The sequence below is a fragment of the Dendropsophus ebraccatus genome, chromosome 6 (assembly GCF_027789765.1).
Source record: "Dendropsophus ebraccatus isolate aDenEbr1 chromosome 6, aDenEbr1.pat, whole genome shotgun sequence".
NCBI classification, from domain to species: domain Eukaryota; kingdom Metazoa; phylum Chordata; class Amphibia; order Anura; family Hylidae; genus Dendropsophus; species Dendropsophus ebraccatus.
Genome location: NC_091459.1, coordinates 33,192,087 through 33,205,980, shown reverse-complemented (window position 1 = coordinate 33,205,980; position 13,894 = coordinate 33,192,087). Strand labels below are relative to the sequence as shown.

General features: G+C 41.3%; 1 protein-coding gene across 4 annotated transcripts in view; it reads left to right on the top strand.

The window, feature by feature from the left end:
• ASCC3 (activating signal cointegrator 1 complex subunit 3) overlaps positions 1-13,894 on the top strand; it is a 522,423-nt gene that overhangs the window by 501,217 nt on the left and 7,312 nt on the right. For all 4 annotated transcript variants that reach the window (XM_069974770.1, XM_069974767.1, XM_069974768.1 and 1 more), the window contains 2 exons: positions 10,470-10,621; positions 12,208-12,358. In XM_069974770.1, the coding sequence (XP_069830871.1) occupies positions 10,470-10,621; positions 12,208-12,358 (303 nt within the window). The remainder of the gene's footprint in view (positions 1-10,469; positions 10,622-12,207; positions 12,359-13,894) is intronic.

Sequence of the window (13,894 nt, the reverse complement as noted above, 5' to 3'; positions counted from 1 at the left end):
AGCTATATACTATGGGGAAGCTATATACTATGGGGGAGCACAGGGGGCTATATACTATAGGGGAGCACAGGGGGCTATATACTATTGGGGAGCACAGGGGAGCTATATACTATGGGGGAGCACAGGGGGCTTTATACTATGGGGGAGCACAGGGGAGCTATATACTATTGGGGAGCACAGGGGAGCTATATACTATGGGGGAGCACAGGGGAGCTATATACTATGGGGGAGCACAGGGGAGCTATATACTATGGGGGAGCACAGGGGAGCTATATACTATGGGGGAGCACAGGGGGCTATATACTATGGGGGAGCACAGGGGGCTATATACTATGGGGGAGCACAGGGGGCTATATACTATTGGGGAGCACAGGGGAGCTATATACTATGGGGGAGCACAGGGGAGCTATATACTATGGGGGAGCAAAGGGGGCTATATACTATGGGGGAGCACAGGGGAGCTATATACTATGGGGGAGCACAGGGGAGCTATAGACTATGGGGGAGCAAAGGGGAGCTATATACTATGGGGGAGCACAGGGGGCTATATACTATTGGGAGCACAGGGGGCTATATACTATTGGGGAGCACAGGGGAGCTATATACTATTGGGGAGCACAGGGGAGCTATATACTATTGGGGAGCACAGGGGAGCTATATACTATGGGGGAGCACAGGGGAGCTATATACTATGGGGGAGCACAGGGGAGCTATATACTATGGGGGAGCACAGGGGAGCTATATACTATGGGGGAGCACAGGGGGCTATATACTATGGGGGAGCACAGGGGGCTATATACTATGGGGGAGCACAGGGGGCTATATACTATTGGGGAGCACAGGGGAGCTATATACTATGGGGGAGCACAGGGGAGCTATATACTATGGGGGAGCAAAGGGGGCTATATACTATGGGGGAGCACAGGGGAGCTATATACTATGGGGGAGCACAGGGGAGCTATAGACTATGGGGGAGCAAAGGGGAGCTATATACTATGGGGGAGCACAGGGGGCTATATACTATTGGGAGCACAGGGGGCTATATACTATTGGGGAGCACAGGGGAGCTATATACTATTGGGGAGCACAGGGGAGCTATATACTATTGGGGAGCATAGGGGAGCTATATACTATTGGGGAGCACAGGGGAGCTATATACTATTGGGGAGCACAGGGGAGCTATATACTATGGGGGAGCACAGGGGAGCTATATACTATGGGGGAGCACAGGGGAGCTATATACTATTGGGGAGCACAGGGGAGCTATATACTATTGGGGAGCACAGGGGTCTATATACTATTGGGGAGCACAGGGGAGCTATATACTATTGGGGAGCACAGGGGGCTATATACTATGGGGGAGAGCACAGGGGGTCTATATATTGGGGAGAGCACAGGGGGGCTATATACTATTGGGGAGAGCACAGGGGGGCTATATACTATTGGGGGGAGAGCACAGGGGGGCTATATAATATTGGGGGGAGAGCACAGGGGGGCTATATACTATTGGGGGGAGAGCACAGGGGGGCTATATACTATTGTGGGAGAGCACGGGGGCTATATACTATTGGAGAGCACAGGAGGGCTATATACTAATGGGAGAGCGCACAGGGGGGCTATATACTATTGGGGAGAGCACAGGGCGGCTATATATTGGGGAGAGCACAGGGGGGCTATATACTATGGGGGAGAGCACAGGGCGGCTATATATTGGGGAGAGCACAGGGGGGCTATATACTATGGGGGACAGCACAGGGGGGCTATATACTATTGGGGGAGAGCACAGGGGGGCTATATACTATTGTGGGAGAGCACAGGAGGTCTGTATATAACTGGAGGAGCACATGAGGGGCTATATACTACAGGGACACCTTAAAACTATGGAGGCACAGAGGGGTGTAACTATGTAGGGGTACAGAGGGGTGTAACTACTGTATAGGGGTACAAGGGACCTAACTACTGTATGTGTTGGAGCCTAAAATATTTGTCTGGCAGATTCTGGAGAGAAGATTCACAGCCAGGAGAAGACTTCAAGGTGGCCCAGGCTGGATGGAGAGAAAAAGAAAAGGTGACAGACTCTGATCGGAGAAGACGCCCCCAGTGAGTCACTGGATGTAACTGCACTCTGTTATAGGGTTGTAGTGTTAGGGCGGTATTATGTAATGGTATCATTGGTGATATCTTTCTGTTTTGTTCAGTGCAGTTTTTATGTAATATGTAATCACTGTATGGTGGAAATAGTGTTATAAGGTAACTACTGTATGTATTGGGGCTCTTGATACAGTGTGGGGGCAAATTCAGTACATTATACAATGTGCCGAAAAGGGAGGGGGGGCCCACTCTTGAGGGCTGTGCACTGGGCCCACCAATGTATTAAAACGGCCCTGCCCAGAGGGGTATGTCTCTCAATCAATGATGTCATACATAAACAATGGAAAATTATATACATAAATACACTCATCTAGTGCAGTCACGTGAAAAATATATGCATAAGTATACATTATGTTACATAGCGATCCTAGTGAGAAATCCATTGTGCATGGATTTTACTAGGATCGCTATGTAACATAATGTATACTTATACATGTGTATAAATACCACATGTATGACACTTTGTACTTGCTTGAGAAAGACTCAACTGGTGAGTCGAAACGTCGCTGTACGTATACGGGTGAATAAACCTGAACTTATTTACTTTATTGGAGTGCCGTCTACCTGCTTCATTTTACTGCATTATCTGTGGAGTCGGGGGTCGACTGCCAAGGACGTGCACCCATCGGCTGGAAGCCATCTGACTTTAAGTCTGCACAGTGCCGTTCAACCCAATCATTTTTCTATATATATATATATATATATATATATATATATATATATATATACAGGGGCGGATTAACATTACCATAGACCAAGCCTGGGCCCCCCCCACCCCACTGTAACTATGGCAGCACTAGCCTTGCGTTCATAGATCAGTATAGATAATGTCATGCCCCTATTATAATCCACTACTGTATATATATATATATATATATATATATATATATATATATTATCTTTAATATCTTGCTATGTGTATAAAGAGGAAGAACTTAATCAACTTTGATGGCTCCTGTCCCCATTCCTTGGACTTGTAGTCCACCCCATGAAAAGCCCTCTAGTGCTAATAAAGTACAGACATTTACATTATTTCCCTGCTCCTATGCCAGAACAACATAAACATTTGCAGTTACATGAACCCTACCTAGCCACCTATCATTAAAAAGTGAAATCTTTCAAATCAAAGTTTGTATCCTCATACACAGCGGCACTTCTTTATAGGGAGGTTAGGTTTTGGCTGTGCCCTCCAGCATTAGCTTATTTTCCAGCCTTTCAAGGGAAAGTAAATGCAGTCAAATTGCTCCCGGCAATCTAGTGTAATTCTGAACACTTGACTCCTGGGTTATAAAATAACCTGGAAGATTTATCACCAAACACATCAATAATTAACCTCATTAACGGAAGGCAAAATATTGCTTGTAAGTTAGATAAACACATACATGCAACACAAAGCATCCGAGGTGTGAGCAATAAATGCTAATGGCCGCAGCCAAACATGTCCATAGCAAGGACTGGAACAATTTATTACCAGTGCTGAAGCCTTTACAATATTGTGACCCCCCCCCAAAGCTGTAATATAGAAGGCTGCTGCACCGTGTACAACAGAGGGGTTCATGGTGGAAAATACGAAGACCTGGATTATTGTTGGGAAAGTTGGTTTTGTGCAGTGAATATGACATGTAAGTCTAGGACTGAGCATTTTATCAGTTTGCTATTCATAGTCAAGGACTTAGTATAGGGCTATATGTTGGAGATATTCTCCCTGGAAGCATAAGCAGATGTTTCTGGTAGAGAAGGTCACAATTCTTTGTCTGTTAGATTAAAGGGGTTGTCCAGCAAAAATGTTTTCTTTCAAATCAACTGTTGTCAAAAAGTTATATAGATTCGTAATATACTTCTATTAAAAATCTCTAGTCTTCCAGTACAGCTGCTGGGTATCCTGCAGGAAGTGGTATATTTCCAGTCTGACACAGTGGCTTTCTGCTGCCTACTCTGTCCTTGACAGGAACTGTCCAGAGCAGAAGAGGTTTTCTATTAGCTACTTCTCTGGCCAGTTCCTGACATGGACAGAGGTGGCAGCAGAGAGCACTGTGTATTTTTTTAATAGAAGTAAATTACAAATCTCTGTCACTTTCTGGTATCAGTTGATACGCTGGAGTACCCCTTTAATATAGAATTCAGTAGAAAGACCAACTTTGTATGGTCCTGTATGAATTTCCAGTAGCGTAGGGGCCTCATATTCTGCAGCTCCATGGAACACATAATGATACAATGGGATTTCTGCCCAAGGCTTCGAGTAGATTGATCAGGTCTGGCAATATTTATTCTACAGCAGCCTTATGTACTCAGCCCACACTACTTCATAATGTTACCAATCGATCTGAAAGATGGGAATGACAGGAGGTCTTAAAGTGTCACTGTCATTTTTTTTTTCTGTTTTGTTTTTTTTAGCAGAAATCAATAGTACAGGCGATTTTAAGACACTTTGTAATTGGGTTTATTAGGCAAATATGTCATTATATTCATTTAAAAAGACTTTCCCCAGGTCCCCCCCCCACACTCCTCTCTCTCATCCACTGCTCATTATCAGGAAATCACGACTCTTTTACATCAGTCAAGCCCTTTTTAACCTATGGAGAGGGAAGGGGGGGGGGAGAAGGCAGATTAGTCACCAGCGGAGAGCAGAGAACAAAGGATTACACAGTGGGACATGTGTGAAAGCCGGTATTCAGAGGTCAGAGAGGTCAGTGCTGACTTCAGAGGAGATAGCCCGGTGATGTAGCTGTAAATTAACTCTTTGCTGTCCTGTTTTGGTGCCTCATCTCCCTTAGCCCCTCTCCTCTCCATAAGAGAACCATGAAGACAGGGGGGAGAGCTTAATGGTGCGTTCACACCTACAGGATCTGCAGCTGATTTTCTGCAGCAGATTTCAGTTATTTAACTGAAATCTGCTGCAGAAAATCAGCTGCAGATCCTGTAGGTGTGAACGCACCCTAAAACTGCTTTTTCATTATAAAAATGCATTTTTTCGGCTAATAAAAACCAATTACAAAGTTTCTTACAATTGCCTGTACTAATGATTTCTGCAAATAAAAAAATTAAACGACAGTGACACTTTAATAACACACACTGATTAAATGGGGAAGCCCCATAAAAATAGTTGTAGTTAAGAATGCCTTTTAAGCAAATTTAGGGCATTACAGGTGTGCTGAATCCAAAAATGACCTTAGTCTTGCTAAGTAGTATGTAATATAGAAGGCACATACAGTCTATATACTTCTGCAGATCCTGTATGTGTGAACGCACCCTAAGGGTACAAACACACACACTGTACACACAGCTTATTTTCTGCTGCGATACGCAGCAGATTAGATCTAAATAACTGAACACAGCATCAAATCTGCTGCAGATCTGCTGCGTATACGGTGTGTGTGTTTGTACCCTTAGACAGATATTTGGAAAGAGACTGAACATAGAACGTACCGCACTAAGTTAGTTTCCTGCAACTGTTTACACTTGACACCTACTGAATATGGGTTTATATGAAAATGCTAAACAGGTCTCTGCTATTTCTATAAGATGCTTCCAGATGATAGAATAATTCCTACATGAACCATCATCATTTAGTCATTGTATCATTGTAAGTGCCCCTATAATGCTGAAGTAAAATGCAATAATTGTGCTATTCTTCAACTTTTTAATTTCACCTTATAGAGTAGTTTCCGTCCATTTCGTGATTCCACAAAGTATTCAAATGTGCTTGTAAATTTATATCAACTGGTGGATTTGGATGAAGGGTTAAAAGCACTCCAAAACCTTGCCTGAAATCCCAGGTTAATAAACTTAGCCCTCTGGCATTAGAAGAGACTTACTCACCCATGATACTGTTACCACCTATGTTAATTAAGAACAAAAGCCGACACTGAAAGCGAATTACCTATTACATAAGGGATTTGCTGCCGGGATGAGATATGTAAAAAGTAACCTTTATTATACGGAAAATTGAAAGAAGCTAAAATTGTAGATTAAAATAGGATTCTCAAATACAATTTGCCTAATTTGGATTAAAAAAATAAAAATAAAAAATACATGTTTCTATAAGAAGACGGTAAATAGTAGCGGCGACAAAATCAACAGCTCATTCATTGAGGCATTGTAAATAACACAACGGTTATAATCCTCATTCCTAAGAAAAACAGTTGATTCGAGTTGTCAAGGTAGACCTGCTGATTTACTACAGCGAGGCTTGATCAATTCTGCTATCAGTCGGCGTCCTAATGAATAGCGGGGAGTGTCATGAACTTGTGTTTGATTTACAATTAGCTTCCCTGCTACTGTCCAGCTAACTTAAATCTACACAGAAAGAAGGCACAGCTGCAGCCTTACTCACTTTAATAGACAACAGAATGCATACAGGGGACTTAATTTTTCTCTGCTTGGAAATTAATGTTTTTTTTTGTTTTTGTTTTTTTTTATGCTTTTTTTTTTTTTTCCAAAGTAGAGGAAAATAATAATAGCTATGGGTCAAAATGAGTGGTAGGGTCATGCGGCATTAGAAATTAAATCACTCTGTTACAACTATTCATACAAAATTAGGCATATTGTTTATTCCTATTCAGAAAACCCGGTGTAGTTTTTTTTTCTAAAATAGATCTCCAAAGGAAGAGGTTTGGTTTTATTAGTAAATCTACTGTGTATGCAATATGCACAGCACCTCCCCTAATGGTGGCTGCAGGCAGACAAGATTTTATTATTTGGTTGTATAACTGTATTGGGAACTCCAACTAATATTAAAGTGTTACTGTAGTTTACATTTTTTTTTTTGCAGAAATCAATAGTCCAGGCGATTTTAAGAAACTTTGTAATTGGGTTTATTAGCTGAAAAATGCATTTTTATCATGAAGAAGCAGTTTGAAGCCCTCCCCCCGTCTTCATGGTTTTCTATGGAGAGGGGTGGAGAGAGATGAGGCACCAAAACAGGACAACAAAGAGTTAATTTACAGCTACATCACCGGGCTATCTCCTCTGAGGTCAGCACTGACCTCTCTGACCTCTGAATACCAGCTTTCACACAGGTCCCGCTGTGTAATCCTTTGTTCTCTGCTGGCAACTAATCTCCCTCCTTCCTCCTCCCCTCTCCATAGAACAGACAAGGCCCGACTGATGTAAAAGAGTCGAGATTTTCTGATAATGAGCAGTGGATGAGAGAGAGGAGGGAGGGGGGGACCTGGGGAAAGTCTTTTTGAATGCAGATAATGGCATATTTGCCTAATAAACCCAATTACAAAGTTTCTTAAAATCGCCTGGACTATTGATTTCTGCAAAAAAACAAACAAAAAAACGACAGGTACACTTTAAAATAGATTAAGAAAATAATTGCAGAATTTACCTTTTAAGTTAAAAATAAAATAATAATGTTCGTGTGGGCATTCACTTTAACCTAGACTTCCATTATTGGGAGTTCTGCGCAGTTTAGGTACTTTGGCACCTTGTCCAACAATGGGGTGGGGCTTCAATATTAGTGGGGCATGGCGTAGGTGTAGTGAACTATTAGACGCATTTATTATATGGACTTTTTGAAAAAAGATTTGTGCAACTCTAGATATTGGAGATCACGCATAATGATTGGTTAAAATGAACAAGCATAACAGCCTATTTATTAAATCTGTGAACTATCCGATGAGCGTTGTAGACGCTGCAGATGTTCAGGTTTGGGTTAGGCTTTCTTCCAAACCTCCTTTTCCCTTTTAAGGAGCGGCTTACAGTGTTTGTGATCATAGTTGTTAATATGAATGTTGTGTATTTCCACTGAGCATGTACTTCTTAGAAAGCCGTAGTAATAATAAACCTGGGAAAGCTGAGCTGTTGTATAGGGCACCTAAGTGCATCCTTTACATCTCTGAACCAATTCTGCGCTTCTTGAGAATTTGTCTAATTTAATTGAAACTGTGTGTACACAAGTCCTTTGTTGGAAGAAGCTTCCAGTGTTTAGTTTGTCTTAAGTCCACAGCCTACTGTTTGTCTGTAAAACATTAGACTGAAGACTACAATTAATAGCCCTGGGCGCTTAAACATAGGGGTATATATCTATGTTATGGCCGCATTCACACTACGTATTTTTACAATAAACAACGGCTGTTTATTGACTGCTGTATCGGCCGGGTGAAGATCTGACACTGCGAACAGTGGTCGTGTCAAACAACGGCCGATGTTCATACAGTGTGTGAACATGGCTTATAGCTGTTTTAGCAAGATTTGTTACAGATAGTGTTCACATGATGTTAGACAGAATTTAGCTTCTATCTCTGTCACTTCAGATAGACTGTATAAAACTGAGCTCAGCTGAACACTTAACCTCATTTTTAGATGGGCACAAAGTATCCCCATCATGTTCATGTGTAAGATTACTCTAGGACATGATCAGATCTGCATTGTAAGCTAAGTCTAGAAAAGCCTTCTGTCTATAACCCTACTAATATAGCGGCTGACAAGAGACAGCCTTAGGGTATGTTCTTCCGTAGGCAAGGAATTTCAAGTTGAATCCGTGCTTAATATGACATGTATTCCGCTTGGAATTCCACCTGTAAATTATGTACAGAGCAATGTCCCGTTGTGTTCAATGGGATTTCCGGTCTGTTGTTCACACGGCAGAATTTACACACTGAATCTTCCACCAAGAATCCACTTTCCACCCAAAAAATTGACTAGTCAATTCTTTGGGTGGATTGCGCTTGAGAAGTCATTGGAGCTTTGAATTTCCGCTTTCCGCACCAACTCAAGAAGAGGAAATTTGTTTTTTGACCCTCATTTACGTATTCTATATTAAATCTCACCGATGGAGAAGGATATGAAGACAAAAAAAAGGTAGTCATGAAAGGCAGCTCTATCTAGCCATGGGCTCATTTATGGGCATTTCCTGTCCGCATAGCATGTCAGAGAAAGCTTTGCGGAAGAGGATGGCGGCAAACAGTGGGTGGCCTGGGAACTGGCAGCAGTGGGATGGGTAAGTATACAGGTCTGTTATGTTCCCCACAGCCTCAGCAGCAGGATAATTTATCGTTTTTTCACCAGATAATAAATTATGTAATGATTGATGGGATAAAACAGCAGGACTGGGAGGTTAATGGACAATATTTTAAGAAGCCATCTTATATGACAAATTAGCATAAGTATAATGAAGAAGTAGAAGGGAAAAAGTCATCCTATGATAGATATAAAGAGGCTATAGGTGTAGATGACAGAGAGGTGTATTAAATTATACAGAAGGCTAAGCAGATTAAGGCTATGCTCACACATAGTATTTCTAGCAGTTTTTTTGGTCAGTCTTTTTTCAATCCAAAACCAGGAGTGGTTTGAAAACACAGAAGTTGGGCAAATCTTTCCATGATAATTTTGCCCTGTCAGTTCCACTCCTAGTTTTGGTTTAAAAAAGACTGATGGAAATACTATGTGTGAACATAGCCTAAAATGCGTCTAAAGCTTCAAAAGAGGAAGAAATGGCAAATTCTGCTAAGGAGAGGAATAAAACCACCTTAAAATATATTAGTGACAGAAAGAAGAAAAACAGCGGCATTACTTAAGTACTGTAAGTAGTGGGGAGAATACCTCAATTGATGGAGATGAGGCGGTCGCTGACCATTGGAATAGCTACTTCTGCTCAGTGTTTGCAGAAGGAAGATTTCCCAATCACAGGATGGTTGGACATAGCATTGCCTCCAGTTGTAAGGGTTCAGCTCCAGTGGTTTCAGTGGCTGCTGTTTTAGGTCAACTTGCCAATTTGGCTTTGGTGTGCCAGTTTGGTTTCCTGTGTACTTTTTTCTTCCAAGGTTGATACATAATGTGGTATACTACATACTGTAGTAAGTGTGCACCTATTTACTGTGATTGTGCTTATTCCGTAGTTTTCTTTGGTGCACATCAGAGTGTGGCGGTCAGTTTCCAAGACAATTCAGGTCTTCTTTGAGATGCTACATGACCACCATTCCATTGGAAGAACTTGATCCAATATGGCGATTTTAAAAATGATGGCTGTGTTCCAGACATAGTCTAAAAGATAGCCCCCTCACCCATTACTTTCTGGGGTATTCAAATATGTAATTTACCCTTTCGTTTCTAGAATAAATGAGTCCTGAGACTTTTGTCTCACTCTGTATTAATCAGCCTATATTCTGTAGATGGCAGCAAGAAGCCATTAGTGTGGACAGAGAGGAGTTAGGCCTAATAACAACTGTTGTTGAGAACTGGTTAAATAAAACTCTTTGAGTCAATTATATATGATTATGTTTAGTATCTATCAATAATAATAATAATGAAAGCAATTTTTTTCTTCTATATTAGCAATAATAATTAGGTGTAGTATATTTCACCTTCCTTAGGCAATGTTGGATGTTGCAGCTCATCATGGCTGGCTTGTCACAGTCCTAAATATCACACATCTTGTGCAAATGGTAGTCCAAGCTCGATGGATACACGACTCCTGTTTACTCACGGTGCCCAATATTGAGAAACACCACCTCTATCTCTTCAGGTATGGATGTGTATTTTTCTGTAGAGAAGTTTCTTTGGTCTTTAACTAGATTTATAAATGGTCATTTATATACACAATATACTATTTCTCACTGTGGAGGACCTATCCTGCCCTATGTTATAAACTAGTTTTTCTTTACAATGGGTACTGTTTATTGCTTACTTTTGCCAGTGGTGGTACTTCCAGGTTTTTCCACAGAGAACAGATTATTGCTGGAGGGACATTAGAGATTGTCTATTGTAGAGACCCCATTAAATAGAAGAATCTAACCTGCTAATATGTCACTATTGTGCGCGGGGAGCTGAGGATGAGGGCAAGCTTCTTACCTTCACCTCGGGGCTGTTTACGTGCTATTAGGAGTTTACTCTTTATGCTAATTTGGCATTTTAGTGCACTGGACCACCTCCCAGTGCACCGATCCACCTTGGCCGGCCCACTTGGCTAATATTCATTAGAAGGGGCAGGCCGGACCGAAGCACTGGGGGTGGTAGTCCCATCCCCAATGCACCAAAATGCCTAGATAGCATAAGGATTAAACACCTAATACCACTGAAACAGCCCCAGGGGTGAAGGTAAGTAGCTTACCTTCATCCTCAGCACCCCATGACTATGTAAATAGTCAAATTCTTGTAGGTTTAAATTTTAGCCTCTGTTTTGTGATCATAGTACTTGACGTTAAAAATAACTTTTGACATGTCATCAGACCTGTCAAAAGTTATTAAGCGCAGTGGGTCTCACGGCGTAGACCCACTGTATAGCCAGGGAGAGAGCACAGCTGCTGTGCCATCCATTCCCCTGCAGCCCGCAAATTCCAACAATGTAGTACATGGTCGGAATTAACCATTCCGCAGAATTAGCTGGGGAGTGGATGGCACAGCCATCGCACTCTCTCCCCCGCCATATCTCTCGATCGAAGCAGGTTTGAGCAGTGAGACCCACTGCAATAAAAAATGTTTGGACATTCCTGATGACATCAGAATTTATTTTTAATGACATTGGTACTTTAAATGCAGTTAAAGGAGAAACCTGCCAAAAAAATTTATTAAAATATTGTATTGCCCCCCAAAAGTTATACAAATCACCAAAATACACTTATTACGGGAAATGCTTATAAAGTGCTTTTTTCCCCTGCACTTACTACTGCATCATTATTATTATTTATATTTATTTATAAAGCGCCCTTAATTCCAGAGCGCTATACATAGGGGTATAGGGGTAACAGACAGGAACAATACAAGATCAAAACACATTACATAAGGCAAATGGCAGCCTGGTACAAGGGGGAAGAGGACCCTGCCCGCGCGGGCTTACAATCTATAAATCATCACCAAAATTCATCATAAAAACATTTACCGGACTCCTCCTTTAAGAGGATAATTTAGATCTTTTTGTTTTAACCAGTTAACAAGTATGTTCATCCTACTGCTTATAAAAATGTCTGATGAAAGGGTTTCCGAGTTTACTATACTTTATTGTAGAGCAGATTATATGTGCAGAATTCTTGTATGTACAACAGCATACTTGCAGTACACAGCAGAGATGCATTGTGTAGGTGCTGTTTTTAATTATTTTTCCTGTATTTTAAGAAAATGGAATTCAGGACAGAAAATCTGTAATTCTGAAGAAGTTACTGGACCTATTGAGTGTCTTCCAGAGCTGGTGGCTGCATGTAAAGGCAAAGAAGAAATCTTTTTTTCTTTTACAGAAAGGGAACTGTCAGCTGCACATATCTCACAGGTAATTACTTTATATTATATTCTACACTAAGCATGCACTAATGAAAGACAAATTTGTATTTAAAAAACACAATTGAAGGGGTGGAAATTAACGTTTAAAGCAGAGATGTGGAACCTGCAACCCTGTAGCTGGTTTAAAACTATGATTCCCATTACTACTAGACAGCAAAAGCTCCAGGCATGATGAGAATGGTAAGGTAATTCATCATTTCCTACTACTGGAAAACCCACCAATGATCAAAATGAGGTTCTTGGTTCTCCCATTTGAATAGACCAGCGGTCATGTGTGTGCACTGCTACCACATTCATTGACTGAAAGATATAGCTGAGAAAGAAGTGCATGCCCACCATTGCAAACAAGTGGGGGGCTTTGGATTCCCGTTCTTGTATCAGTGGGTGTCCCAATAGTTAAACCCCCAGTGATTGTCATTTATCACCTAACTCATGAAGCAACAGACTCACGGACCCCAAAGGTTTATTGATGTGTAAGGTACAGTAGCGGATTATAATAGGTCCGTATTGGGCCGGGGCCCTGAGCTACTGGGGGGCCCATGGCCACCCAAAAAGACTTATACTGTTAGTGATGTATTGTCTCTTGGTTACAGTTCTGCCAGGATTTAAAAAAAAACACAAAAAAACACTCCTTTTTACAGCAATCATGACATTATCTATACTATACCATGAACACCATGCTAGTGCTGCCATATTTAGAGTGGGGTGGGGGCCCAGGCTTGGTGAGCAGCCTGGGGCCTATGGTAAAGTTAATCTGCCCCTGGTAAGGTAGCAAGGGTTAAATTAAGCATGTGTGTCCACGTTGATATCTACTTTTTTACCATCTGGTGAGATTATCCTTTTTATGGAACAACCCCTTTAAGTTTAACAAATATTGTATAGGTCTAGAGCACAATTCTTTCAGTTTAGGCAGAAGATTTGATCCTAGCCATGTTGTTACCATTGATAATTCAAAACTTAGTTTTTAAGGCCAAAGATAGATATACATAATACTAATCATACCGTTATCAAAATAAAATATAAATTTCTGAAGATAATTTTATGAAAATGTTAACTATTACTTGTAATATATGTTTTTAAAAAGTGAAGAAAAATAATACTTTACCAGGGGGTTGGATTACCTGCTCAGCCAATCAGTGACGGGGGCAAGTCAGCAACACACTTACTGATTGGCTGATTGGGCAAGTATTTTCAACAACGGAACCCAGGGAAAAATGAGTTCCAGCTGGGATCCTGGAGTCTGTGATGCGGTGCTGTGCAGCCATGGGGAGAGGTAAGTACAGCGTCTTTATTATGTTCCCCCTGCCCATGCCTGCAGCCAAATTTTACTTGTTGCCCAGAATACCCCTTTAGGGTGCGTTCACACCTACAGGATCTGCAGCTGATTTTGTGCAGCAGATTTCAGTTAAATAACTGAACACAGCATCAAATCTGATGCTGTGTTCAGTTATTTAACTGAAATCTGCTGCAGAAAATCAGCTGCAGATCCTGTAGGTGTGAACGCACCATTAACAAACAATTCCTC